Here is a 26,798-nt window from a genome sequence, read left to right as displayed (position 1 = left end):
GCTATATTTATGCTGTAGTTCTACTACAATAATCAAGAAGTCAGACCTTCACAGACTTTCATGCACACACACACAACATAAAAAAACCACACACATACACAACTGAACTTGCAACTGGAACTCTAAATTTGAATAAACATGAATATTTAAATTGTTAATAAAACATCTTCTGCAGTTTTATGTGTGACAAACACCCTCTGTAGCCTGAAGAGCTCTGGGTGTAGAAAAACTAGTGAAGAGCAACTACCTTTCCCACCCTCAGGTGAGAAGCACATTGAAAAATATCTGCACGCAGAGGAGATGTGAGGAGGTGATGCCCACAGAGTGGACTGAGGCTGAGCAGAGTGAATGTTTTTACATGGTCTGATTCTAAGCATCTGAATGATTAAGTCAGTTCCTACTGTGAGTTGGGAACTGCTGTAGAGTTATACATCCTACATGCTTGAAAGAATAGGGATCCTGATTCAATTAAAATTCTTCACCATTCTCTAGAAATGTGGACTTTTCATCTAGTGCAAGGTTTTACCTTTGCTCTCAAGTGCTGAATTTAGCGCTCAGTATTTTGTGAGTTGTGGGAGAGGAAGAAAAGATGATTTTCTCATGTAATCAGAAAGCAAGCACTAAGAAATGGACTGGCTTAACACCAATGGAGGCATCCACAGCTCAGTAGTTTGGAAACTATTCTGGACTGTCAAGCAGCATTGCTGGAGCTGAGCTGTTTCAGAGAGCTCGTTATGGAATTGCATTGTTGAGTCATAAACTAAACAGTTGTAGCTCCTGTTAACATTTTCTGATTGTAATACCATTCCCTCTAGAAATGGGAGACCATTCATTTGAAAAAATAATACATAAAGAATAGAGCCAGTAATACAGGAACTGAGCTTTGTGTGTAGTGGACCATGCACTGTGATCCATGGGCCACAAACAAGAAGATGAAGATGGATGGCTGTTGAACTTGAGGATAAAACACAATCCCCCCATCACTTTTAAATTAATAAAACTTAATTTTAATAAAAAGTAAAAGCAGATACAAACTGTGAATCAAACAAACAAAAAATAGATGCAAATCTGATAGACCCTGAATAAAATAGTTTCAAAATACTCAGACTTGCTTCTGTGACACTCCATATCACATGTCACATATTATTCACTTGCCTGAAGACTTCTTTTGTGACAAATTCTGGAAAAGAGAAAGAACTGAATGATAGATAATGAAATCTTATGACTTCTGTATTTTTTTTTTACAGAGAAATTTTTAAACATTGAGATTTTTTCTTTCTTTCTGAAAAAATTAATTATAAAATTAACAGATAAAGTACAAGCAAGTTATATTACTTCAACAGAAACTTGGAACTGATTATAAAAGTGAGAAATACAAATTTCTCATGACTGTCATTCTGCTATTGATGGTAGTGGCAGCTGCATCTTCACACAGCTCGATCAGGGGCTCTGAGATGAACCTCTAAACCCCTTTTGTTTCCCAAATGGGACTTCAAAATATTTTTTCTCTTTGTATTATTACACAGACTGATAATCAAGAAATCTGAAGTTAGAATTGACATTTAGAGAAAAACACATTTTAGTAAGTTTTTGTAGGGAATTTGAGAGTGAACAAAATAAAGTACTAAATAAAAGGATCCTATTTCTCTATATTCCCATCTTCCGTTTAACTGGCAGCTGGAAGTAAAGATTAGTTTAGCTCCAAAATACATAATCTTATGCAGCTTTCAATAAACTAATCATTTGTATTAGTCCCCCAAATACATCTTTTTTTGGGCTAAAACTGAATCTTTGTATCTTTTTATCTTTGTCTCTTCTCTGTAAATTTCTTTTTCTGTAAGAAATTATATTATTGAACATTTGAAAATAAACCAAAAGAAATGAGTATTGGAGTGGGCCTATAATGTGAGGATGTTTAGATGTGTACACAGTATAAAAAAATGCTTATCTAATGCCACTGCTAATCATCCTAAATTACACCTTTAAAACTAAAATTATCAAAGGCTTAAAATACATAACGAAAATGGCATACCATTTGCAGAATTTCAATTTCTGTTTGAAGAGTCTCACAGACACTTTCCCAACTATCATCTTTGCATTTTTCCAATTCTTTCTTAAGTCTGGGTCCAAAAACAAAAAGAAATTTCAGGTCAGAGAACTGTTGCTGGGCAGCTCTTTTTCCAGCTTTGGTCCCAGTTGTCCATTTGACTTGTGTGAGAAAAGCCTCATTGATCTATTTTCATGATCAGGATTTATGTTTGCTAGTTTTGTAATTGGCCCTCCAACATGCCACTCTCTCTCAATACTCTTGGATTTTATTCAGCACTGATAGTTGTGATGGCAATGTAAGGAAATTCAGAAAGCAACACTTTGGGTTTTTTCAAAGTATGTCTTGACAAAGTAATTTTTTAGAAAAATTTCTGGACTGTATTGTTTTTATAAACCATGAAAGATTTAGGGCTTCATTAGTCATCATTTTCCTTATTTAAACATGTGAATTTGAATGTTGATACTTAGGAAGTACCATATGTTACTGTTCTTATTTTTCCTGAGTATCTATTTGTAGCTAGTGATGGAGACAGAATGGTGGATTAGATGGGTCCTCTGCCTGACCCTGTGCTATCACCAATCCACACCCTTCCACAGGCGACTCTGCTGCTGCTGCTGTTCTCTCCCCACTGCTCCCATTATTCTTCATCACTCTTACTGACTGTTTCTCCAACTTTTCTACAGTAAGAATTACTTTTAATATAGCTATTTCTCCATTCAAAAGATCATTTAGTCCTCCTAAAAGGAGACACCTAAACTTTGCACATCCGTGACTGTAGTGGTTTAAATTAATACTTGGTTGACCAAGAGAAATCTGTGCCAGAGCTTTCAGTAGTCTGATAAATACAAGGTGATGAGATTAGACTGAGTCCTTCCATGGCTGTCATAAGAAAAGCATAATGACAAAGCTAAAGTTGTTTACCCTTAATACAGTTTCAGGAAACAATGTGAATATTCTGGGACATACAAACAGACTGAGAAAAGGAGGAAAAGTATATATTCTGCTTGTCATTAAATAGCTAAACTGATGCATCAAAGCCGGATGTTGTTTCTTCTGAAGTTGAAAGAGAAGGTAGCAACCATTTTTTCTTTATACACTATAATAGACAAGAAATTATTTAACCCTATTCTATAGATGATGCACCTCTTTGGCTGCAATAGAGTTGGTTTTCTACACAAGACAATGGTTTTATTAAAAGTAAAAGATATATTTTCATACGAGAGGAATAACTTACTGTGCAACACTGTAAGTCAATTTTGCTGTTCCTGTGGAAGATGCAAATATCTTACCCTCAATATGAAAAAAGTATGAGCTGCACGTGCTTGTATTATAAGGGAGTAAATGCCTCTGTTTTCAGAAATATTTCTCATAACACATACAAATATCAAAAAAAAAGGAAATTTTGAACTAGACTTTAAATAATGAAATATTCACTGCGCTGTAGTATATTGTTACTTTACAGACCATTTCATTGAGAGAAGTTCATTTCAAGGTCTAAGAGCAGCTTGTGATCTTGATTAAATCAGCCTAACTTCATTGCCTTGTCTACTCATTTTTTCCTCAGTGTTCTCTGAGGAACAGAGAACTTAGAAACCTAAGACAAACAAAAGCCCTACTTTGCCTAATTTGCCTTAGAAAAAGACACAGTTTGTTGATCTCAGAGAAAATGCTCTCTCACTGCCTTCTACATTATAAAACTGATGCATAGTCTGTCTGCTAGTTGTCAGCTAAGAATGATACCAGTCCATGGCAGCTGTACATTAAGGATAGAACAACCAGAAGATAAGCAGTAGGAGTTGCTTATCTGTGTCCTGGGATTGTGAATTAATTACTATTGATGATGTGCTTTGAAACTCATATTTTGCATATGGATTTTAAAATTTTATTTCAAATATTTTATAGAACTTTTAAATGTAGTGACAGCAAAATTACTTATATAGCATCAGGTTGTGGTGATAAAAGACACATTCATTCAAATGTGGTGTTTAATTCTTACATTAATCAATTGATTCTGCTTTCAAGTCTTACTTCTTTCTTATTTAGAAGCTAGATAATTACAGTATGTGCCAGGAATATTATACTCACAAAATAAGGGCTGTCTGTTAGGTTACAGTCTACAAAATTAATGCATTGGAAACGCCTGAGTTACTGAATAAATGATGAAGTTTTACCAGAAGGAATGTGAGACAATGGAACTATTAAAAAAATGCTTAACCTGAAAGCAGATTTAGGTTTTTCATTTTACATTTAAGATAAGCAGGATATTCATATTCATCTTTCCACTATCAGATTAAATGTGCAAACCAATTATTCATGAAACTATACTGTTTAGATGGAAGGCAGGTTTTCTGTCACCTTTGGAAATGGAAAGAGATGTAACTTTTGCCAGAACAAGGATTAATATGACAATTATATCCTCGCTTATGACTATGATAAAAAGCAGATCTCTTATAAAGAATAATCTGAAAAATCACATTGGCACTTGGCCGTCCATGTCCTTTGGTTTTGTTTTATTTTTACCATTTTGTTCTCTTTGGTGACAATAAAATATATCTTTATAATGAGTCATTGCACTGCACTAAGAGTGTATTGGTAAATTACAGCATCACAGGCTCTAACGAACAGCTGGAGCGGAAATGCCGAATTTGCAGTAGCAAAACCCAGTCTTAAATCAAGTAGGTGGGACAACAACATCAGCATTTTTTGGATGCTAGCTTGTCCTAGACTGAGCTCTACTATCAATGGCCCATTTTCCATTATTCTTGAATGTCAGAAGTGACAGAGATGAAGAAGGAGGAGACCACTGAAGATGATCGATTTTGCAGCTTTGAAATGAGCCCAGCTATTAAATGTCATTGGCATTTGTGGTTGATCCATTCTTCTTGAATTTCAGCTGTATATGCACAAGGAAAATAGGAAAAATAATTGTGAAATCGATACATGCTGGTATTATACATTGAACTATGGAAAAAATAATGTTATTGTCAAACAAGTTTCTCTGAAAATCATCCATGGATTCAAATTACTGGATGAAGACTTCAGTATCCAAAACTTGCATTTCAAGAATAATTTTATGTAAAGAGTTCTCAAAGGAGAAACAATTTATATAGAAGGCAGGTTTAACATGCATTTTTGGTCTGCTTTTTTTTCCCCTAAGTGGGGATGAAACACTCTAACTAGTTGTTGTTGGCATTGCAGAAGGAGCAGACTGTCTCTTAGTAATGTTTTGCTGAGACAGGTAAAACATCTTCTTTGTATTCTCCTTCTTGTCTTTGCCTTGTTTATGACCACCATTTTATTTTTTAAACATAAATTGGAGGGAAAACATTATGGTGTGTTATAAAACAGAATTGCTTGACATTGATATACAGGGCATAGAATTCATGGTACAAAATGAAATTGTGTAGGAAGTTTTATATAAAACTTGAGAGTATGTATGTTGATTTTCCTGAATTTTATTGTAAACTCCAGGAGATACATTTATCAAGGTTTTAAAACTTTATTGAGATTGAGGAAAACATCAAAGACTTTGGTTTATTGTCTCAAGCTGAAGCAGAGGTAACGCACTGAGGTCATTCACTCCCACTTCAGTACTGGCACTAAATTAATATCTATGTTTCTCTAGTGAGAGCAAGATTTTGCTGGGTATTTACAATTTGCTGACACTTCTAAACAGAAAATGCTATTGATACAGCTGCAGAAGTCAATCAATTTCAGACTATTATCAATTGATTGAGGAAGGGAGAAAACAAGTCCTAAACGTAGTTTAGTATCTCAAAATATAAACTCAAGTACTTGAGCTACACAATTAAATTATAAAAGTCTGTGCTTGGTGGAGCAGAAAGAGAATAAAAAGTAAGAAAGTGATCTAGGAGTAATAATAAATACTAGCAAGAAGATTAAACATGAAAGTGAAGAGGGTACTAGACCACATAACAATGGGAATTGAATGTAAATTAAAAGAAACAGAGCTACCTTAGGTTAAATAAGGAAGTTTTGGCTTTTGCTGTCCTGGATCAAATGCTGAATGTAAAATATGCAATTTTCACTGATTAAAGCTTGCATTTTGTGCATACTGTCAGGCAACTATTTATAGGAGTAGTTAGAGGTCTTCAAAAGTGTGGTGGTATTTTTTTTAATTTATATTCCCCAAATACATAAAACATCACAAGCCATCTTTGAGGAATATATTATTATAGATGAGTAAACATGAAAAGGTTAAGGCACGCTGAATTAAACTGCACATTAGGGTGAGATTTGCTTTTGTGCAGACAGTAGACCAAAGCTATGTGGACTACTTTTCACAGGAACTGGAAGAAGAGTTACACAGGAAAGAAAAAATGTACAAGCATCAGAGATGTGAAAATAAAATGTGTTTCTAGGGGTCAGTAAGATTCCTATTGAGTCAGGGAAAGTAAATAGGGGTCAATGATCCCTCTCATTCAATTATCTTGATTTTTCTATTGTACAGGGAAAATTAGATCCTAATCTGGATATATTAATATTGCTACCCTATTGCTGAAATCAGTGTCTCTATAATGTACTGCTTTCTTCATGTGTACAATTTTCTCAGAGCTAAAAAGGATTTAGAATTGTCCTTCTTTCCTTCTGCATTATGGGCTCTCCATACTCTACTCATCTTCCAGGTTGAATGCATGTCCTTTTTTTGACAAGTAGGTGAGAGATTTGTACACAATATTTTTACACCCTTCTGCTTTTTGTTGGAAATAACTCTTGCTTTTATCTTGTCCACAGCTATATTTACTTTTGATGTTTATAGTTGTATTTTGCTCACACAGTAAGCTCAGACCTCTCCTTTGCTTCCAGGTACTTATTGTTGAAGCCCTTAGTTGTGTACAAATAGATCAACTTGCACTGTATATAATTATATTCCTCCTCTTTTTCAGCAAATTCCAGTCTACAAGGTGTAGTTTTTTGATTATTTTACACTATTGTCATAAACCACTTTCTATTCCAAAGTCATTATTTAAAACATTAACCATGACCAGCAGTGACTGTAGTTACCTTTTCAAGTGCCAGAATTTCTATTTTCAGACCTACTCCTGTTGTTAGTATTAGTCATTTCTTTCCTTCATTTTTTAAATATGTCTTCCCCAGGTTAACTAGTAGTTTCCCAGGTGGGTTAACATCAAATACTTTATTAATGTCTAAATGGATGGCATTTGAATTTTCTTTGCCTAACCAATTTTTTGTCTTATCAAGGAAAGATATCATTAGTCAGATTTGATCTACTTTTTGTAAATAAATACTGCAACTCATAATGGAAACTTATTTTAACATAATTCAAACTATAACAGTTCCACTAGGCACTGCTATTAAAAAGGAAAGCTCAAAAAATCAATGAGGAGATTGCCATTGAAAAACTAACTTTGAACCATAAGAATTACTCCACAGACTGATATCTCTAGATTATAAAATTTAACATAAAATTAAATTGCAAATTTTTGTTTACCCCATCAGAACCATACATGGCCTTAGGCAGTCTGCTGTTAGCATGAAATATTTTTCAGCCCTAATGAATATATTTCCTGTATGACCTGTATGAAAGAAAGAATTACTTTTTCCTTCCTAATTTTGGTAATGGAGTTTCTTTTTCTGTATTATAAAGTCTAAGAAGCAATACTATATTTTTGGATTTAGACAAGTATACAAAGCCTTGAACTACTTAGAAAGTAAGCAGATTTCATGCACTTCCTTTCTGCTACTTCTTTTCTGAAGTAGAAGAGAGATTCAGGTTTCAGAGAAACATTTTATCCTCAGTCTACCTTTTAAATAGTGTGAAAAATATCAGTTTTAGGTAGAAATGTTCTGTTGTTAGTCTAAATGAGCCTCAATTAAAATTATTTCTAGGCTGCTTTACTTAAGGCAACACAAAAATTTAAAATTAAAATGTGAAAGAAGATAAATAATTAATATAGTAATTACAATTAATATAATAGTGAAATGACATAGTTAAGAATTTACTGGTATCAGTTAGTCTCTGCTTGACTCCTGAGTTGTTCCACTCAAGTGATGCTACTTGCTACCTGCCAGGGAAATGGGACTCAAGAGAGCTGATGCCAAAGTTCTTTCCTGCTGTTTTGTGTTTGGGGTTGGCATTGGCAGAAAAGATGATTAAAATAAAGCTTTTGATCTTAATTGCAGATCTCTTCAGGAAAAAAAAAAAAAGCCTTCTTTTCTTAAATATTTCTCTGAATTATGGGCCTGTATCTTGACACTGGCATTGTCCAGAGTGCCTGCTTTGAGTAAGAGGGTACAGTGTCTTACCCATAACTGTATCTGTGCTTAACATTCAAATTTTGGTTACCTTTCTTCTGTACCTGGTGTGCATTAAAACAAGCCTCTAACTGCAGCATCAACAGCTTTGAGAATTACCCGTGTGTGTTTCCCATGACCTTTTGTAATTCTTTGATGGATTTGAGAGAAATTTTATGAAACTGCAGACGTGGTATAGGACATTTTTCTCAGATCAAAGATGAATTGCTGTAATTTGAATTAGCTGGCTACACTGAAACACAATTTACTTTTAGATATATACTTAATTGTAATGAAGATTCTTGCCTTGCCAGCTACTTTTGATATTGATTTTTAAGCTGGAACTAGGAATGTGATACAGTAACAGACTTGCAGGGTGATCAGGGAGCTACATATATCAGGTTATTGATGCTGCCTGTCTCTCACATTTGTTCTAAGGAAGCATTAAAAACATTGGTATTTTTGCCATTTAAAGAGTGATGTGCTTTCCAGCTCTGTAAAAAGAGAATCAAATTTTGTGCTTATTTCATAGAAAAAATATGTATTTTTGATCCACATTACTTGTGCCAAAATATTATCATCTTTATATGTAATAAAAGTGATTTTCAGCAAAAACTAGAATTCTATTCTTGCAGTAAATTTTGTATGGGGAAAAAACCCTAATCTTGTTAGGCTAAAAAGGGTTGTTTCTCTGACACAGTAGGTTCAATCACATTGATTTTAACATGGCCAAAATTGACTCCTGTTAAGATATATACACTGGTATATGCATATATCTCAAGGAGAACCTTCAAGGATGAAAGCTATGCAACCTCTCTGGCCAACCTTTTCCTTTGCTTACACTGTCCTCATGATAAAAATGTTTTTCCTTAAATTCATGCTAAATCTTCTTGTTTCAACTTCTGCTTTTTGCCTTTTGTTGTCCTGCTGTGCAGCACTGTGCAGGTCCTGGCTCCATCTTCTTGATGATATCCTTGTAGGTACTGATCAGGTACCTCCTGGGGGACTATTTATATACTGCAATATTTATAGCACATAATACTTTAAAGCCCCTCTTTCATTCTCTTAGTTCAGTAGTCCAAATCAAGAAGTGATGGGTGGGTTATGTTAAAGAAGTGAAAGCAAAAAAGAATTGCTAGAGTTGTATGAGCCTGATAAGAGTTTGGGATGATTCTAAAGAGCACAGCACTATGACAGAGAGAGGTAGACAAATGAGGATTGCCTGACTAGCTCTACAGAAAAGCAGAATCTATTAGTGCTGACATGGAAGTACAGTAGCATATCTATGTTGCTTCTGGCATTTGAGTTAACTTATTCAGGGCTATCTCTCTCTCTATAAAGCACTGAGCTTTTCTGATCAAAAGCAAGTGCAAGATAAAAGTATGATTTAGGCAAATCCGTCCTAAATTTTTTCCAGTATCTGAAATGAAAAAGTATTTCAATGTAAAGAAAATGTATTCAATATATTATTACACTTCAAGAATCTCTTGCATTTTGTGATATTAGTCATAGCAGCAGCAGCAGTTTATATTTTGCACTACATGCAATTATCAAATAATGTAATCTTATCTTGACCACAAAAGAAGGCATTTCATTAAACAAGAAAATATCATCCTCCTTCTTGCTTTGGTTGTAAATGGCACTTGCTGATTTTGCAGTTAATAGAATTTAATATGTTTTATCCACGTTTTCCACCCAGATAACACCAAAGTATCGTTCTGCAGACCTGTGAGTTACTTTCACTACATAGAAAGGCAGACATATATGGATTTGATTGATCCCTAGGATCTCAGTGGCAGAGCTGGGAACTTGAAGTAACATAATGTTTGTTACTCCTGTACCTTACACAAAGGAAACCTGTTACAGAAAACTAATTACACCAATTTCAATATTCAGTGGCATCATGGCAGTAAACTACTCCAAGGGAAGTCTGTTATTTAGAAGGAAGGTGACAACCTCATGTATCACAAACCCTAATATATCACGATTGAATGAATAATGTAAACAAGTGAATTATAACATGCTGTCCTAAAGAATCGCTGCTGCTATTATTATTTACACTGAGTCTTCTATGTATATGTTGAATGCAAATTTTTTGCTGCTGTATGCAGGATTGTGAGCTAATTAATTTTTATGCTGAGGGAATTTTGGCCATGTCTCAACACCACGTAAGAGGTTGAAGAGAGTTAGTAATAGGGCTGATATATCATTTTCTTTCAAAAACCGATATTCAGCAAAAAATGGGCCATTACCAAATCGTCTTTCAGAAAATTGCTCAGGGTTCTCTGCAAAGTTATAACTTTCCACTGAAAGTTTTCAGAAAAAAAAACCCACGTTACATTTATTTATTTTTGTCAAAAGCTTAGCAATATATAGGAAAAAAACCCACGATGGTAATAACAGTTATGTTTTCCTTAACAACTTCTGTTAGAGAATCTTTCAGACCAGCTTTTCCAGAGGGAGTTTCTTTGCATTGCCTATTCAATATTTTTAAATATCCACAGGCACTTTCATCTGGAACATCATAAGACAGAAAAAAGATGGACAGTTCTGTGATATGGGGCTTTCTGCACTGGAATCTTTTTTTAAAAAGAAAATTACATTATTTTCTGTGAAGTGAAAATCTAATTGTCTCACTTAAGCAAACTGACAAGAAATGAGTCATTACCACTCAGTTCCCAAGAAGCAACAGTCACTGTTAAGGGAGACTGTGCAAGGTCTTGTGTCTTGGTTAAGTCTTCAAAATTTTGATCTAAACTGGCTTAATTGGAAGGCAAACTGGAACTGATAAGAGATCAGAGAGAAAAATCTGCATTTAGTAGCTTCAACACAGGGCCCAGCTGACCCAAGGAGGTGACTGTGGCCAACCCATCCCATTGCAAGCGGGCTCTGTGCAGCCCATCAGCAGGGATGCGTTTAGCACGGGCACTTCATCAGTACTTTGTGCACCACCACCATTTTTGCAAGAACTTAAGAATTGGTCTTCCACCCTGTGGAAGCAGCAGTCTTTTGTTCTTCCTCCAAGTCTGACTGACATCCCTGCAAACTCTTCCATTTTTAGTTCCTTTGAGCATGCATGTAAGTGTGAAATGCTGTAATAAACAGCAGGAATTTGTCTTCTCTAATAAAAAATGAATGGTTCTTCTGATTTCAAAGGAATATTGTACAGGAAAGGTAAAATAGTCATTGCCACCAGGATTGGTCTGCAGTTACAGGTCTAAAATCAAATTTAGGAACTCATTAACACGAGACTCTTACCTTAAACATTCAGGATCAGTCTGAGGTTTTTCAGTTACTTGGACTTTTTCTGCTTCTAAATCTTTCGTCATTCTTTCAGCCTCCCTGATTACTTTCTCAAGGTCTAAACATGAAATTAGAATCACTTTATAAATATATATTAATCATCCATATTCAAAGACTTTCTGCATTTTCTAAATTTATATTTTCTTTCTTCATGCAACTGTTTGAAGGGAAAAGGCATCTAAATAAAGAACATGAATTATTTTATTATTATTGCAATTGCATATTGCAATCTGGAAAGTTTCACTCCCTTTCTCAAACAATTTATGATCACATTTACTGCTTTCCTTAGCTCTTACTGTGACATGTTACTTATATATTTGTAAAAAGCTTACTAAAAGGCTCTAGATTACGTTTTTTAATTCAGATTTCAAAATTATTCCTATTGCTCTGATCACCTTTGACACAGAACTTTTTGTGGTTCCTTCTGTATCTTTTTATCTTTTCATTTTATAGAGTTTGCTGAGTACTTGACACCCCTCCTGGATGTCCTTTTTTATGCACAGACTTCCATACAAGAACACACAAATGTCAGTAAACAGAAGACAGTTGAATTTACGACTCAGAGGTTTAGCACCCAGGACAAACCTGTCTTTCTCAGTCCAAGCCACACTGCTTTTAAAACATTTCAATTTTAGTGATATTCTTTAATTATAGGTTAATGGGTTTAAAACAATATTTATATTGATTTTAAGTGCACTTAGAAACACCAAATTCTCCATTTAAGTACATGACTTACCAGCAAAAGCAAATATTTCTTTTTTATATTTATAGCTCATGATTCAGCGAATCTCTAGACCTCAGTATCAGTGGCATTCAAAATAAATCTCATTGAAATCCATAATATTTATTATAGCCATGTTTAAAATTATGTATTACATATTGTAAAAATTAATTAAAATCTTGTTACTATGATTTCTTTTTCTTGAGAAAAGAAACTTGACTGAAAAGATTTTTCAAAAGCCTTTGTCAAGCAGAAGTAATTATCATAGCGAGTAATTATCAGGCACACCTTTGAGTTCACTTTGGAGAGTAAATAAATCCTGCTTTAACTCATTCTTCTGCAGCTGGAGTGCATTTAACTGAACATTTTTGTGTTCCATTGACTCCATTTCTAAGAAAAAATACATTTAAATTAAAATACATTACAGTTTTAGCATTCATGATACAATCTTAAATATTCTTAACTACTTCTATCAATATTCAGCTAGTGAAAAAGAACCTTGAATATAAAACAAAAATAAACTAAAATCAGTCATATAAAACACAATTCACAAGAAATTATAGGTCATACAGTGCATTCATACCTATGAAAGAAAATGGGTTTTATTGTTATTAAGATGTTCAACATATTTTGTTGTCTGGGCAGAAAAAGAATGTTTTGCTTTAGAGTTACTTCAGCTATAAAGAAAGGAAGATGACTCGTTGAATAGGTGGAGAACAGACACCTCTCAGCAGGACGTTGAGCCTGACTATTGACAGCATCTGGAATGAATTGTGATTGTTTTTCTAACAACTGGAGGTCCTTGCATAATTCCCATGTTAAGAGTTAAACTTTTCACTCCAGTGTTGTCACTGTGCTCAGGACTGTAGCAGACCAAAGACAGGAAATTGTACCTCAAAAAAGGTGCAAATAAAGGGTGGAATCAAGACAGCAACTGAACCAAGAGAAGAATGTTAGTCCCCCTTCAGGTCCTACTAATCATTTAACTGCCCAGATCTGTCTGAATATGTAAAAATTAATTGCTAAGAGTAGCACTTGCCACCAAATACAGACTTTTTTCAGTTGTAGATTAGAATCAGAGCAACAAGAAATAAGAAAGAAGGTACTACCAAGTGCAGACTCAAATGGATAGTCCCATTTCAGTAACTTTACAGCAGATATTAGGAATTGGAAGTGCTGGTGTTTGACAAATCATGAGACTGGAAAGGACTTTGAGGGGTCATCTACTGCATTCCTTCTCCTGAAGGCAGGATCAGCTGTACCTCTGCCATTTCTGACAGATGCTTGTCTATCCTGTTTTTAAAGACCTTTGATAGTGAAGACCCCTAATTCCTTTGATAATGGAATCTCCTAGGGCAGAGTGTTTTAGTTCATTGTTCCTGGAAAGACTTCTAAACAGTCAGACAGACTCTCACTTATTGTGTTTTACACTTGTTACTTTTTATTCAGTTCACTATAGATATGCAGAATATATTAATTTCCTTTTTACAGGATCCTTTAATAATTTGAAGACTGATATTCATATTTCATCAATCTTTTCCTTAATAGGTTAAATAGTCACAATTCTTTCATTTTCTTCTTTCTCATGTGCTCCAGAACTCTGATCACTCTCACTGGTCCCATGTGGATTCTCTCCAGCTGGTCCACATCTTTTCTTAGAGTTTAACATCAAAACGAGGAGCACAGTACTCCAGCTAAGAGCTTAACTGCCCCAAATAGAGTGAAAAATTATTTTCCATGTCTTAGAGATCAGAATTATGTTTATGTCTCAGTGTGGTGTTGGCATTCTGATGTCATTAACTCATGTTCAGCTCGTGATCCATGACGACCCCTATTTCCTTGCAGAAGGACTGCTTTTAAGTCTGACCCTGTGTTCTGAGAGATCTCATACTCTGTGTCTTAAAGATCAAGTTCTACTGCAAGACATTTGTGTGTGCAATTCTTTTGAAGCTAAGGACATGTACAGAACTCTTCCATAGAGGATTCTAACCAAAACCAGTCACTATCTATGACAGAGCACCTCTATGCTGGCTGACATTAGACATCAGGAGACCCTTCTGCAAGGGAATGGAATTAAAAGTGCTGGTTTGCATAGTTATATTTTATTGATTTGTATTAATCCAAGATACACTAGTTTAATATAAGGCTTACCATTTTTCAGCAGCGCTGCCTCATTCTCTAAATCCTTTATTTCAGTCTTGACTTTTTTTTTAATCATAAGATCTCTATTTCTTGTTAGTCCATATTCATTGTTAAACTCTGTTACTTCTCTGGTAAAATTATCTTCCTCTTCAGCAATTTTTCTCTTTGCATCTGTCTGAAAAAAAGAAAGGGAATATTGAATGTTCAGGTGCAAAAAAAAAAAAGGAAGTCTTTGTTAGGCTAGGCAGACTGAAACACACTGTTGTTAAATTTGTAGTATAATATAAATAAAAAACCAAAAGTAAATAAATGTAAAAGTAAATAATTTCCTGACTTATAAGAACATGAAAATGGTCTACAGCTCTACCATTATGTCTGTTGTTTCAACTTTTTTTTTCCCCTGTAAAAATGAAGGATATATTCTTAATAACAAAGCATGTTAAAAATCGCTACCTTATCTTCCAGAATTGCACCAACAGTTACTTGGTTCAACTATTTTACTGAAGTTAGTAGAAAGTTCTGTTTAAAGTCTGTAGCCTAGCATGGCTGTTCCTTTTTTTTAGATTGTTATTAATTTAAATCAAGGTGTTTATTCCTCTGCAGAACTCAGACTTCCTTTAACTCCCTCAATAACTACTAAGAAAGCTATAGTTGATAGGAAATTACTGTTTAATTTTCTGGAAAAAAAGACCCATTCAAACAAGAAAGGTTATATTCAATTTCTTTTAAGAAGTCTAATTGATTGCTAAGTCAAATAAAGTGAAATGTCCCCTATATACAGGAAAAAAGAAATGATAACCCATATATCGAACTTGACTGGCTCCAATTAAAAGAAACTTCACACATATATTGGGAATACTTTGGGTGCTGCAGAAGTATTACTCAATTAAGAAAATATCTGCCTAAAGATTTAGGGTTAATATCGGTGATTTGGACTGAACATTTGAAATTTAGCTCTGCTGAACATTTAAAGTGCAGATACATACACAGAGAAGACTACTCCTCTGGCATTTCTTCCTTCGTACAGATCCAAGGATGCACAGTGAAGTAAGAGGGAGGCAATATTCAGGTTGGCATATGAGAGAACTGAAAAACTTCTTGTCTGTTGTAAGTAGCTACCTTTGAAGAGGTGGTTGGGTGTGTCTGCCATCAGAGATTGTGTGGCACGTCAGGATTGCTAAAACATGGTGTGGGCCTCCCTGGGTTTTTCCTTTGATCCTTCTCAATCTGTTTGATTGTGGATGAGCCAACCCAACTTAAGGTGAGGCTTTCCTAGTTTACTTTTAAGAGTAAATAATCTATCAGAATTGGACTTCAGTCATACAGCAGGAGACATTAGAAAACGAAGTCAAGAAGGTTAAATCAGCTTTGTAGATAAACTGCAGCATACACTACCTTAGATCGTGGCATAAATTAAAAGTGATAATTTATCTACATTTACATTCTTATATAAGCTAAAGCAAAAAAAAAATTCCTGATTTAGAATATTAGGTCTTCCAGATTTTCAAATTTTAAAGGTGATTGCTCTTGCCGAGTAGAAAAGAGCTCTCTGAACACCATAGCTGGAAACACACCAAGATTTTAAGAAGACTGCTTTTTTGATTAATAAGTTCAGCTTTCTGTTTTTCTAAGCTATCTTCACGTTTCTTCAGAATTTCTAAGTAGAACTGCTTTTCAGACAGCTGCTGAACCTTCCAAGAGAAAAAAAAAAAAAGTTGGGAAGTAAGGTTATTGTTTTATTGTTTCATATACTTTGATATTGTACAGTTAAAACACAGCTGCCCTAGCTGCTGGACTAGCAAAACCATAACAGCTCTTTCTTTTACCCCCCACTTATCTTGCAGGATACCACGAAGCTTTTCAAAATCTTCTTTCTTTAAAGGAGACATTTAGTGGTGGTCTGTCTATCTAGAATGGCAATTTAAAGTCTGCTTGATTCAGGAGATATTTTTTCAGGTTAAAACCAGGGAAAGTCTTGACCACATGGGATCTTTTATGCAACACAGGACAGTGTCCTCCATCTAACTGTGTAAAGTTCATCATCTCCCAAATCAGACAATAATATTAGAGGGACAGTGGTCCAACACTGTAGTTTTGACTGAATGGCTGTACATGTCACCAACTCTGCAATGCCACTGTGGCATATGTGAAGGAAGGAGGGATAAGCTCATATTTTTCTGAGCAATATTTCTGGAATTTTTAGCCAAGAAAGTGTAATGGAAATCAGCTCATTGATTAGAGACAGTTTGACCATAACCACCCAAAGCCCCAAACTTCAATTTTGCATATAGATTTATTTTGAGTTTTATTACTTTTAACCATTAATTTATCTGACAGAAGAGTATGCTGTTCAACCACTACATTTTCAAAATTTGCTGAGGAGTTCTTCTCAATTTTCCAGCGCATCTACTATATCATCTAACCTAAGTTAAGTTACATGGTGGAATAAACTATAATAACAGATAAATAGAAAACAGTTAAGTGTTGAAGAGTCTTAAAGGATGAAAACCATTCATCTGATGAAGTTCTCTTGAAGTGAGTCAAGAGCATGACTCAGACTGTAATACTCAGCAATGAATAGGGAAAGTAAAGTTAGCAGAAGTGCCCACAGACTGTAAAGGCACAGGGTAAGTATCAGGAAGTAAATTGAATAGTCAGGCTGATAACGTGACTGTTTGTGTGTGTAGAAGCAGAAAAGACCAAATAAGAGTGGTATTAAAGTGGTAAAAGTGAAAAGATTTTAAAATTAAACAATGTAGATGATTTTGGAGAGGGCACAGATCAAGTGCATCTGATCAAAACAGGAGGATAGTGGAATGAAAATGCCCTAAGATCAGAATGTGAGAGTTGGGAAGGAAAGGACCAGAGTTTTTCCTTATCCCTGATATGTCCAGCATGCTAAGTGTCCAGGAAGTGCTTGCCTCAGGAGAATTTATTTTACATATTAATTCAAAGGAGTAGATGGTCTTATACCACTGTATTTGTATTATTGAAGGTAACTAGCTGCAGTGTAGTTGCTCCTTCTGTAAGATGCCAACTTAATCTATGCATTTGCAACCAATTTTTTTAAAGAAATCATTGAGCTATGAACTGCAAAATGTTATAATTCGGGTTCTAATTACATGCTACCTGATTTTACAGAAAAGAGGGAAAAATTGCACTTCCTAGGACTCTTTGATTGACCACAGGCAGTGTCTGTGAAATAGATGTCAAAAAACCTTTGAACTCAGTCTCATCTGCTTGGTCAAGCATCAGCTGCTGAGCATGCATGTGGTTGGATATGTCTGATTATAAAGAACTGCAGTTATTTTGTTCAGGACAAATTGAACAGCATTAGCTGAACAGCATTATTTAATATTATTTGAATTGCATGAACTATTGTAGACATATGTAAACCTGATTCCTGTACTGAAAAAGAAATTACTTTAAATAATGTCCATAACTATATAATCTTTAAACCTAAATACAGTCTGATTGAAATGTATTTTCCTATTCCACTACTTTTCTCTATCATTTCCTATCTATAAATTAATCAATGTCAGACTAAGCAAGCAAGCTAAATATATTTTTGTGGACATCAGTGAGAATATTATTAATCCTGGTCAGTAAAGCACATAAAATTTAATTAGGAATGGTTCTTCAGCTCTTCCCATTAGTCATTTACAATAATGGCTCTACTCTCGGGATCTTCTATAACCTACCACATGAACCTTGATTATAAATCACACTGCATCAACAACAAATTAGTAGTATAAACATAAAATTGTAATGTTCATAAATAAATTTATGAGTAAGACTACAGAGGACTTCACCTAACAAGCAATATCCAGATATAATCTGTGTTGGCTAAATAAGTTACTATTTTAAAGCACCTTTGGGCTCTGAGATCGTTACATGCATAAATGTGAGCACGTGAATAACTGCTTGCATGATTATAGTCTGAATTTACAAGTAGTAAATATTTGTAAATGAGTTCTTTTTTATTTTGATCAGTAATGTTGATATTTATTATATATACTACATAATCCTTTACAAAAGGCAGAAGAGCCTGTGTTTGGAAGGATGAAAATCAACCTCCAAACATTTATTTTCACAACTAGGTGAGGCAATCCCCCCAATGTTCTTGAAGTTGTTTATTTAAGTGATAGGATACAACAGTTCTGACTTCAAAGGAGGCTCCAAATCCTTCCCTGTTGTGAATACATATTCTGTCACCACAGACACTTAAGAGCACCAGGGATGGTATTTAAACTTCATTTTTCAGACAGAAGCAAATGGATTTTCAAATAATTTGCAACTACAGGTGTTATTGGTGAAAAGCTCTGGAAGCTTAATCTGAAAATACATCTGCAGTCTGATTAAATGGAAAGAGTAATAAAATCACTAAATAGATTTAGAAACTTTCCTCTGTCTTTGGCATCCTTAGAAAAAACCTTAGGTCTTGTAAGCCTTAACTGTGAGCCTGGGCTTACAGAAAGGTCTTCAGTGTACGATTCAAGGTCCTGTGAAGTAAACACAGGGAATGTTTCCATACATTTTTTCCTGTGGAAGGCTGTTAGTGAAACACATCAGGCAACCAAAAAATGCCTTTTGGGCACTGAAGGAAATGCTGTAACAAGTTTCAGGACTGTTAAAGCAGGAAATCTCACACCACACCCCAACAGTCAGCCTGCCCACAGCTGGTGGCCTATCTTGTGCATGCAGTGACCTGTCCATGGTGATGTCCTCCTTGCCAAGCTCTGTCTGTGGAGAAGGAGTGACTTACCTGTGCACATGTCCTGATTCTAGAGCTTCCAGATTTTGGAAGCATTATCTGGAAACGTTCCTAACCTTGAGCCGAGCAAGTCCCTGAACACAACCAGGGGCCAGCCCAAAGGGTGAGATTTGTGAGAGGAAGGATGTTGACAGACCCTTTTTTCACTACAGGAATGTGCGGTGTAAGTTTTCTCAATGCTGTATTACTCAGCAAGTGAAGCACACTCCTTGAAAGTGCTTATGAATCTATTCCTGAAAGGTCATATATTTGTAAACATAATGTATTTCATTATTATGTACACTCTAAATATGCCTGCTTACCTTAGTTTCTAAGTTAACTTTTGCAGCGCTCAGCTCTTCCTTTATTTGGTTAATTTTTTCATAGCTTCTGTTTATGTCACATTTAGCTGCAACAACAAACAAAAACCTGTAAGAATGTTTACTCGGTTTGTAAAAGTTACATTCTTACAGAAACATGCCATTAGCAAGAAGCGGCCACCCCGGCTTTCCCTGACACAAGGCCCCTCAGGACACCCTGGGAATGGAGAGGCCATTCAGGGCGGTCGGTGCCGTCGCCGGCCCCTCAGGACGGCGGCCACGGGGCCGACCTTGCTGGATGAAGTGCCTCTTCTCCCTCGCCTGCTTCTCTGTGAACTGTATTTGCTGGAACAAAGCATCCAGGTTCATTTCTGCCTTCTCGTGGAGCCCGTGCTGCCTTTGTGAGGGCGGGCTGGTGAGGGCTGCGGTGCCCGCAGGAAGGTGAGGCTGGGTCTGGCCACAGCCCTGCCCTCAGCGCCCTGCCCTCAGCGCTCTGCCCTCAGCGCTCGGCCCTCAGCGCTCTGCCCTCAGCGCTCTGCCCTCAGCGCGCTGCCCTCGGCCTCCGCCTCCCTGGGGCTGCGAACAGAAGGGAGCGACCAGGGCAGACGGGACATGGCTGAGGGGGAAGAGGGGACACAAGGGGAGGTGAAGGCTGCAGAAAACAGGGGACTGAGAGGGAACCTCGGGCAGAGGGAAATGTGGGTGATTGCCTGGGGCAGCCCGGGTGGGAAACAGTGAGTGGAAACGAGCAGGCAGGGAAACTACAGTAGGGGCAGGAGAAGGAAGATAATTGTTGAGGGAAAAACCAGGTGACACTGAATCATGTCAAACTTGGGCACATCTGTGAAACTGGTTCAGCATCTGGGGAGTTTTGATCAAACAGCTCTGACTTCTTTATTTCTCTGGGAACATGTGCTTTATTCTGGTTTTCTGTTGTCCAGAAGCTGTTCTTTACCCTTTCCTTTTTCTATGAAGTGATCACTGTCCTTTCTAAAAGTTGCATCAGCTCAGATTTACTTATCTTTTGAAGATTGATGTCTAAGCTGAGCAGCTAAGGAAGTAGGCTAAAATCTGCTATCACACAGAAGAACAAGGTAAATCTGACTCCATAGAACTTACAGGGATCACACTCAGCTTGGCTGCATTTCACCATGAATGTAAAATGGGCAGAGTTTCTGTTCCAGTTAGTCCCAGCAATCAAAGATCACAACACAGCCCATTCTACGCTCTTCTGGAGCGTATGTTTACTCTGCTTGGAGTTCCTGTAACGCTCTGGTTTGTATGTTACTTGATATACTTTGAAATGTAAGTACCTGGTTGAAAATATAATTCCTATTACAGGGTTTGCTTCTTCATCTTGGAAAGGATTGACTACACCCTCTGCAGGGAATAACTAAGTGAAGTTGGCCTATTTGCTTTGAGGCAGAAAAAGCCTGAAGGAATGGAACTTTATAGATTTCCAGCCTTTTTAACATTGAAAAAGATTAGGATTATTGACATTCCTGTATTGTTATAGACATTTCCTCAGAGGAGATACTGTCTTAGCATAGACTGCTGCAGCAAAGTTCAGAAATTAGAAAGAGAAAATCTTTGACCATCAAAAGCAAAACAATATACATGAGAGTACAAATGTCTTATTAATCAAAAAGCTGTTCTAAGTTAGCAGACTGAAACTGAGAATTCTGGAAAAATGTTGTGCTATAGCATTTACTGCTTAAAAGGTGCTATGTTATAGCTGATAGTGTGCGATAAAATGGTGCTTTTAAAAGGAAAGACATTGCTCTATCTAGGAAAGAAAATGTGGGTTCTGATGAAATTTAAACCCCTGAAACTAGCACATTATGTTGCAGGAAATGCAATTATTTTTTAAAATGGAACAAAGTGCAACTGAGGGAGAAGAGTTCACAAAAGTGAATTTAGAAAATGTTTCAGAAGTGAAGCTTCCTACCCAAAGGCCAAAGGAAAGGCGGATGAGTCAAACAGGAACATTTGGTGACTGAGACAGTGATTTGTTACACAGGTCTGATGAGTGAAAAAGTCATTTTACAAAATTCAAGAAAATGAACTGCTCTATCAGGGGATCAAGGAGAAAATAAAATGAAAAGCTTTCTTTGAAGTTTTTGAGACTTGACTGCTTTTGTGTTTCAAACTGAGAAAGCTGCTGTAGGCTGGGATAGTGTTCAGTCTCACTTATTAAAGGAACAACTGTGTTTTGTGGAGGGTGCTTCAGTGCCTCTAATTATGGCAAAGGAGCTGCTCTCCCTAGAAAGAAGAGTCTGACTCCAACTGTACTTCTCACTGTCTGAGAATGACCATTCAGCAAGATTAACAGTTCTGTAAGAGTTTCCTTCAGAGGCCAAAAAAGTTCAAAATGGGACATGTATTTGACTTTAGCTTCAGAGCTTTTGACTCCTTCAGCTATTTACCATGTGCTTGATTTTTACATGGTAAATAACTCAAAATAATAAAAACTCAGGATTATGTAAATTGAACCACATGTGTGAAACATATACAAGTGATTTCAGAATTAGGATCAAGGCCTGACTTCCATGAAAATGGATGAGATAGCATGAACCTGAATGTTTCAGAATGAAAATAAAATGTGCATTACCTTCACTCAACTCCAATTTTTGCCAAGTATAAGATCTCTTCTAAATCACTAGCTGTTAGAAAGGTGACTTTAATTTCATTCTCTCGGTCATATCAGTACATCCTAATCTTAATCTATATCTGTATCTTAATCACTGTGCTGTAATCAGGTCATGTCTTTTTAGTGTTCTTCAAAATTAGTAATTGCCCTTTGTAATCAGGCTGCTGTGCTAATAGTGAAGTTTCTTCTAAAAGTTTCTTCTCTAGTTTGTGTAGGAAGAAGAAAAGAAAGATTTTCTTTGTAATTTCAAGTCAGTATAAAAAATCATTACTGTAATTTATTTCTAAATCATATGTGCTCAGATTGTTTCAAAAATTGTTTTTCTAAAAGACAAAAATTAAAGAGGCAAAAGTAAAGAAGCAGCAGGGTAAAAGTCAGATGATGCAATATGGTCTTCACCATAAAAAATGTATAGTAAAAGCTAGAAATTGTAGGATTATAGTTACAAATAAATGTCCTCTTTTGGTCTTAAGCGTTGTTAGTATTATTTTTCCATATACAAACTACACTGTTTACTTTTGAAATGCTTTATTTATAGCAAACCTTCTTACCAAACTACATCTCTCTGGTCTCCCTTTCCTGTTGGTGGTCTTTGTATCTGACATCTATTTTCGCAGTAAGTTTTTTCTACCTTACATGAAGGAATAAAGCCAAAATATTCCGTGGCATAAATTCGCCACTGTCATTTTGTGTCCAGTGCTGAAGTGCTGTTTCTTTTATGGGAAATAACGTATCTGTGTGTCTGTGTGTGTACATGTATTGAGGAAAAAAAAGAAAGGAAGTTCACTAACCACTTGGAATGCAGCGCTAAGCAGCAATGCTATCAGAGAGAGAACACAAATAGTAGAAACCCAGTAATTATTTGTCACAAGTATGCATAAAAAAATCACAGACTTATTAAAAATTCATTTTACAGTGTCACTTTTTAAAATCAAGGCTGTAGCTCTACTATTTAAAACTTCGCTGTTAAAATTCAGCAAGCAGTGTAAGCTGGTAACATAAAATAAAGTGTTTTCAATGTAAATCAAGAACATTTTGTGTCGTGGTTCTCCTGCTCTGACGGTCCACCCATTGCATGGCAGGGTAGGATGGAGCTGTTCTGTCTCTTCCATTGCCTGTCTCCCGGGACGGGTGGAATGGGGGAGGCACAGGAGGAGCAGAACAACCTCTTGGTGGTTTCTGTTTGAGTATATTTGAGTTCCTATTAATAAAAGAAACGGAAGGAAAAAAATAACAAAACCAGAACTCAACTACTGAAACCTAGAGCAGGAAAACAGGGAAGGGGAATATTAAGATGCAGGAATAACCTATAATTTATGACCTATCTCAAATTTCCTGAGGAACTCAGGCTGAAAACAGTCTAGTTTTTATCTCTGGAAGAGGGAGAGCAAACTGCTGTCCCACAGGCTGGAAGGTCTCAGTTTCTATTAGACTGCTCACCAAGAGAGTCATGAATAAACACCCTGTTTCTTCCTTGTAAAAGGAAGGAAATAAACTACAAATTCACATAATAAAATATAAAATAATTGAAAATTTAGAAATAAACCCCTCACAACTTCTATGGAAATGGATACAGAGAAATGAGAAAGTTTCTTTTTGCCCCAAATTCCTATTTGTTTTTTCAGGTGACAAAACAGTGAGTTAGTGAAAAGCTCTGTGTGTTTATTAAACACCACTAAGAAGTAACTTTGTATTCCCCCTTAACTTGCCTGGCTGCAATGGAGCATTAGCATACCCTTTTCCACTTTGGTAGGAATGTAAACAACTTCACAACAGATGTTCTTTATAAGGACAGAGCCTGCTATTTGCATTGTGATATCTCTGTTTGAGTCTTATATCCAAGATTTTGTTTAATTCCATCTGGAAAGGCTTCACTGGATCCCCTTGGCTTACTAAAGCAAAGATTATTCTTTTATGGTTTTAAATCTAAGTTTTCGACGCTCTTTGGTCAGAATCAAACACCACCTGCGTTCTTTGCTGGTTGGTAACTGTACAGTTATACAGGTATCCACATTGTTCCCCTGTAGTGGTTTGGAATCTTAAATATATTTCAGTTGTTTTTTTTACTGGATGTAAGAGTCTATCCTAAAACTTTTATACTCTTCCGTTCTGTAATATTTGGATAAGTGACAAATGAGACTCTCATTTGAAACATCTATCAGAGCTCTTATTTATCTTGGCATACGGATAGTAACTTGTCTAATGGAAAAGGAATTTTTCAGATCTGGAGTGCATATCACAGTACACAATACAGCCTGGAATTTGTATTTTTATAGTGAATTTTCTTAATTATTTGTCTGGGAAATTGTAGCTTGCTTTACATCAATACTCATTACCACTAAGTTGGCATCATGTGGAAGCTACAACAGAAACAGTGAATAAGTACTTTTTAGATTTTAATTGTTTGTATCTTCCATTTATATGAGGGTTTTTTTTCATTTTGTATTAGCAGAAATGTAAATGAATTATCCGTTATGTTGTAATGTCTTATAAGAAGATGGGTGGCATTAAATCCTCTGAAAAAGAGGCTGTTAAAGAAATATTTTGAGGATTGGAATTTTCATGCAAAAGATGTCATCTTGGATTGAAATGAAACAGTCTGTTGAAAAGACTTCATTTTAATCAATTAAATAAGATATGTTTCCTATAAGCATATAATGCCAGTATGCCAGTTTATCTCTTTTTATCACATAAATTTTATCTTAATTATAGAGATTCTTATCGGACACTGAAACACAGAAAGTAATAATTTCCCATTTCAATTGATTCTCAGGAGTTCCCATATAATCCTGCTATTATATTAGATGAGCTGCTATCATTATTTCTTCTAAAACATTTCAGGAGATCTTAAAATGTGTTTGTTTAAGCTCTATTTCTACTTGATACTGCACTTGTAGGAAAAATAATATATGTAGATGACTGAAATGGCTTTATTGTCTTTATTCATAACAGCAGTGTTAGTGCTGGGTTAGAAAACCTTTATACTTTCACTATAGGCGTTGAAGCCAAATGAGTTCCTTTGCATATCATGAATAACTCTTGTGAAACCAAGAGTTGTCCATTTTACTTTTAGGGTTCTCTGCTAATAGTTTTCATAAGATTAATTTTATGGTTCAATCTGTGTTTCTTCTTAAAAATATGACAGTTTCCTTAGACATTTGGAAGATTTGGATACATGTCCATGGGCTGAATTAGGCAGTAGTATAAATTACTTCACATTCCATGCAAATGCCCAAACCAAGGAAGTACTGCCTGTTTGAGGAAGGCTGTCTCAGTTTGACCAAAACATATATCCTGAATCTTAAAGCCTGCTGTACTGAAACTGCACAGTCTCATAAAACCTCTTATCAAAACTGGGCCAGATGATGTTTTTTAGTGACAAACTTCTGTAAGAAAATTCTAAATTCTAATTATTTATTCATAAAACAAGCCACTATCCCTACTCCTCCAAAAGAATCCCTATAGTTTTCACAGTATTTCTTTCCTTGAGGACGTTGTGGAAAAGGTTTGTTCTACCTGCAGGTTTTAAAAGCTGCTTTGTAAAATCCAATCTAATAAATAACTCTCTATAAAACTCTGCCCTCTTCTTCCTGTACAGCCCTTTGTGGGCAGAGGAACATATTTAATGAAGACTTAACAACAACAAATAACACTATATAAACTTAACTGCCTATTGATACAGATGTTATGCTGTAATTTCATCTTTTTTAAAGGTGGCATAAAAAGAGAGAACATATAGTTGGGCTTCTATCCCTTCCATATTCCTTCCCACTGATGCTTCTGGGAGATCAGCTGTCTTTAATCTTGAAATTTTCAAAGGCTTCATGGCACACATCTGCATACAGATGCCAGGAATCAGCGCATAGGCAGGATAAGAAAGGCATTACATTCAAGTAGAGTAGAAAATCACAGCTGTGGTAAGCCTGTATTATCAATCGTGCCACATTCATAAATTAATAATTTGCATTGTATTACAGTCACTTTGTTTCAGAAGCTTTAAATATGTCTATTCACAGATTGTGTGAAAAGTGTGCAAATAATTTTGCTGGGTTTGTCTTTTTACAGCCTGTCTTTTGAGAAAGAAGATAAGAGAAGTGAATTAGAATAAATAGCAAAAATGTTGCTTCCTTTAAAATAATTACTTTTTGCCATTTTGAGAATTAAGTCAGAATATTTAAAATATCTGCACTAAGTCAGTTCTTTGAATGCAAAATTAATATCCATAGCTGAGGCTGCAGAATTTATAAAAGTGAAAAACACATAGTGTTTTCGTATGTGTTTTCAGATATGTTTTTGGCCTATTCCTCTTTATTTTTTTCAAAAAAATTGTATCATATCTATGCTACTGTTGATGGTGGTTTTAACCTTCCTCTTCCATTGCTAAAAGAAATAAACACAGCTTTAATACCAGTTTAGAAGCAAGTGTTGTTGATTGTGAATGCTGATAGGTATTCCAGTGCTGAAAAAACCCCAAAACAACCCAAACAAAACAGAAGAGTTCTTTAATCAAAAGGCTTACTGATGAAGTGATGAAGAGCCTGATGCACACACATATTTAGATTTGAAATCTTTACTTACAGGAA

The 26,798-nt window shown here is 35.6% G+C and overlaps 1 protein-coding gene across 2 annotated transcripts; it reads right to left on the bottom strand.

Annotated features, from left to right (window-relative positions):
- Positions 1-1,028: 1,028 nt before the first annotated feature.
- Positions 1,029-20,084, bottom strand: CCDC172 (coiled-coil domain containing 172). Of its 2 annotated transcripts, XM_017836300.1 has the most exons (8): positions 19,856-20,084; positions 19,569-19,654; positions 16,067-16,183; positions 14,502-14,667; positions 12,639-12,740; positions 11,585-11,687; positions 2,033-2,120; positions 1,029-1,180 (listed from the first exon to the last, which is right to left on the bottom strand). In XM_017836300.1, the coding sequence occupies exons 1-8, from the start codon at positions 19,932-19,934 to the stop codon at positions 1,148-1,150; spliced, it is 774 nt and encodes a 257-aa protein (XP_017691789.1). In that variant the 5' UTR covers positions 19,935-20,084; the 3' UTR covers positions 1,029-1,147. The 2 variants fall into 2 exon arrangements, with proteins under 2 accessions (XP_017691789.1, XP_017691790.1); XM_017836301.1 differs by lacking the exon at positions 16,067-16,183 and having other exon boundaries at positions 19,856-20,083.
- Positions 20,085-26,798: the final 6,714 nt, after the last annotated feature.

Source organism: Lepidothrix coronata, unplaced genomic scaffold (assembly GCF_001604755.1).
Source record: "Lepidothrix coronata isolate B3197 unplaced genomic scaffold, Lepidothrix_coronata-1.0 Scaffold275, whole genome shotgun sequence".
Classification (NCBI taxonomy): domain Eukaryota; kingdom Metazoa; phylum Chordata; class Aves; order Passeriformes; family Pipridae; genus Lepidothrix; species Lepidothrix coronata.
The sequence above is the reverse complement of the archived record's forward strand: the minus strand, read 5'-3'. Positions and strand labels throughout refer to the sequence as shown.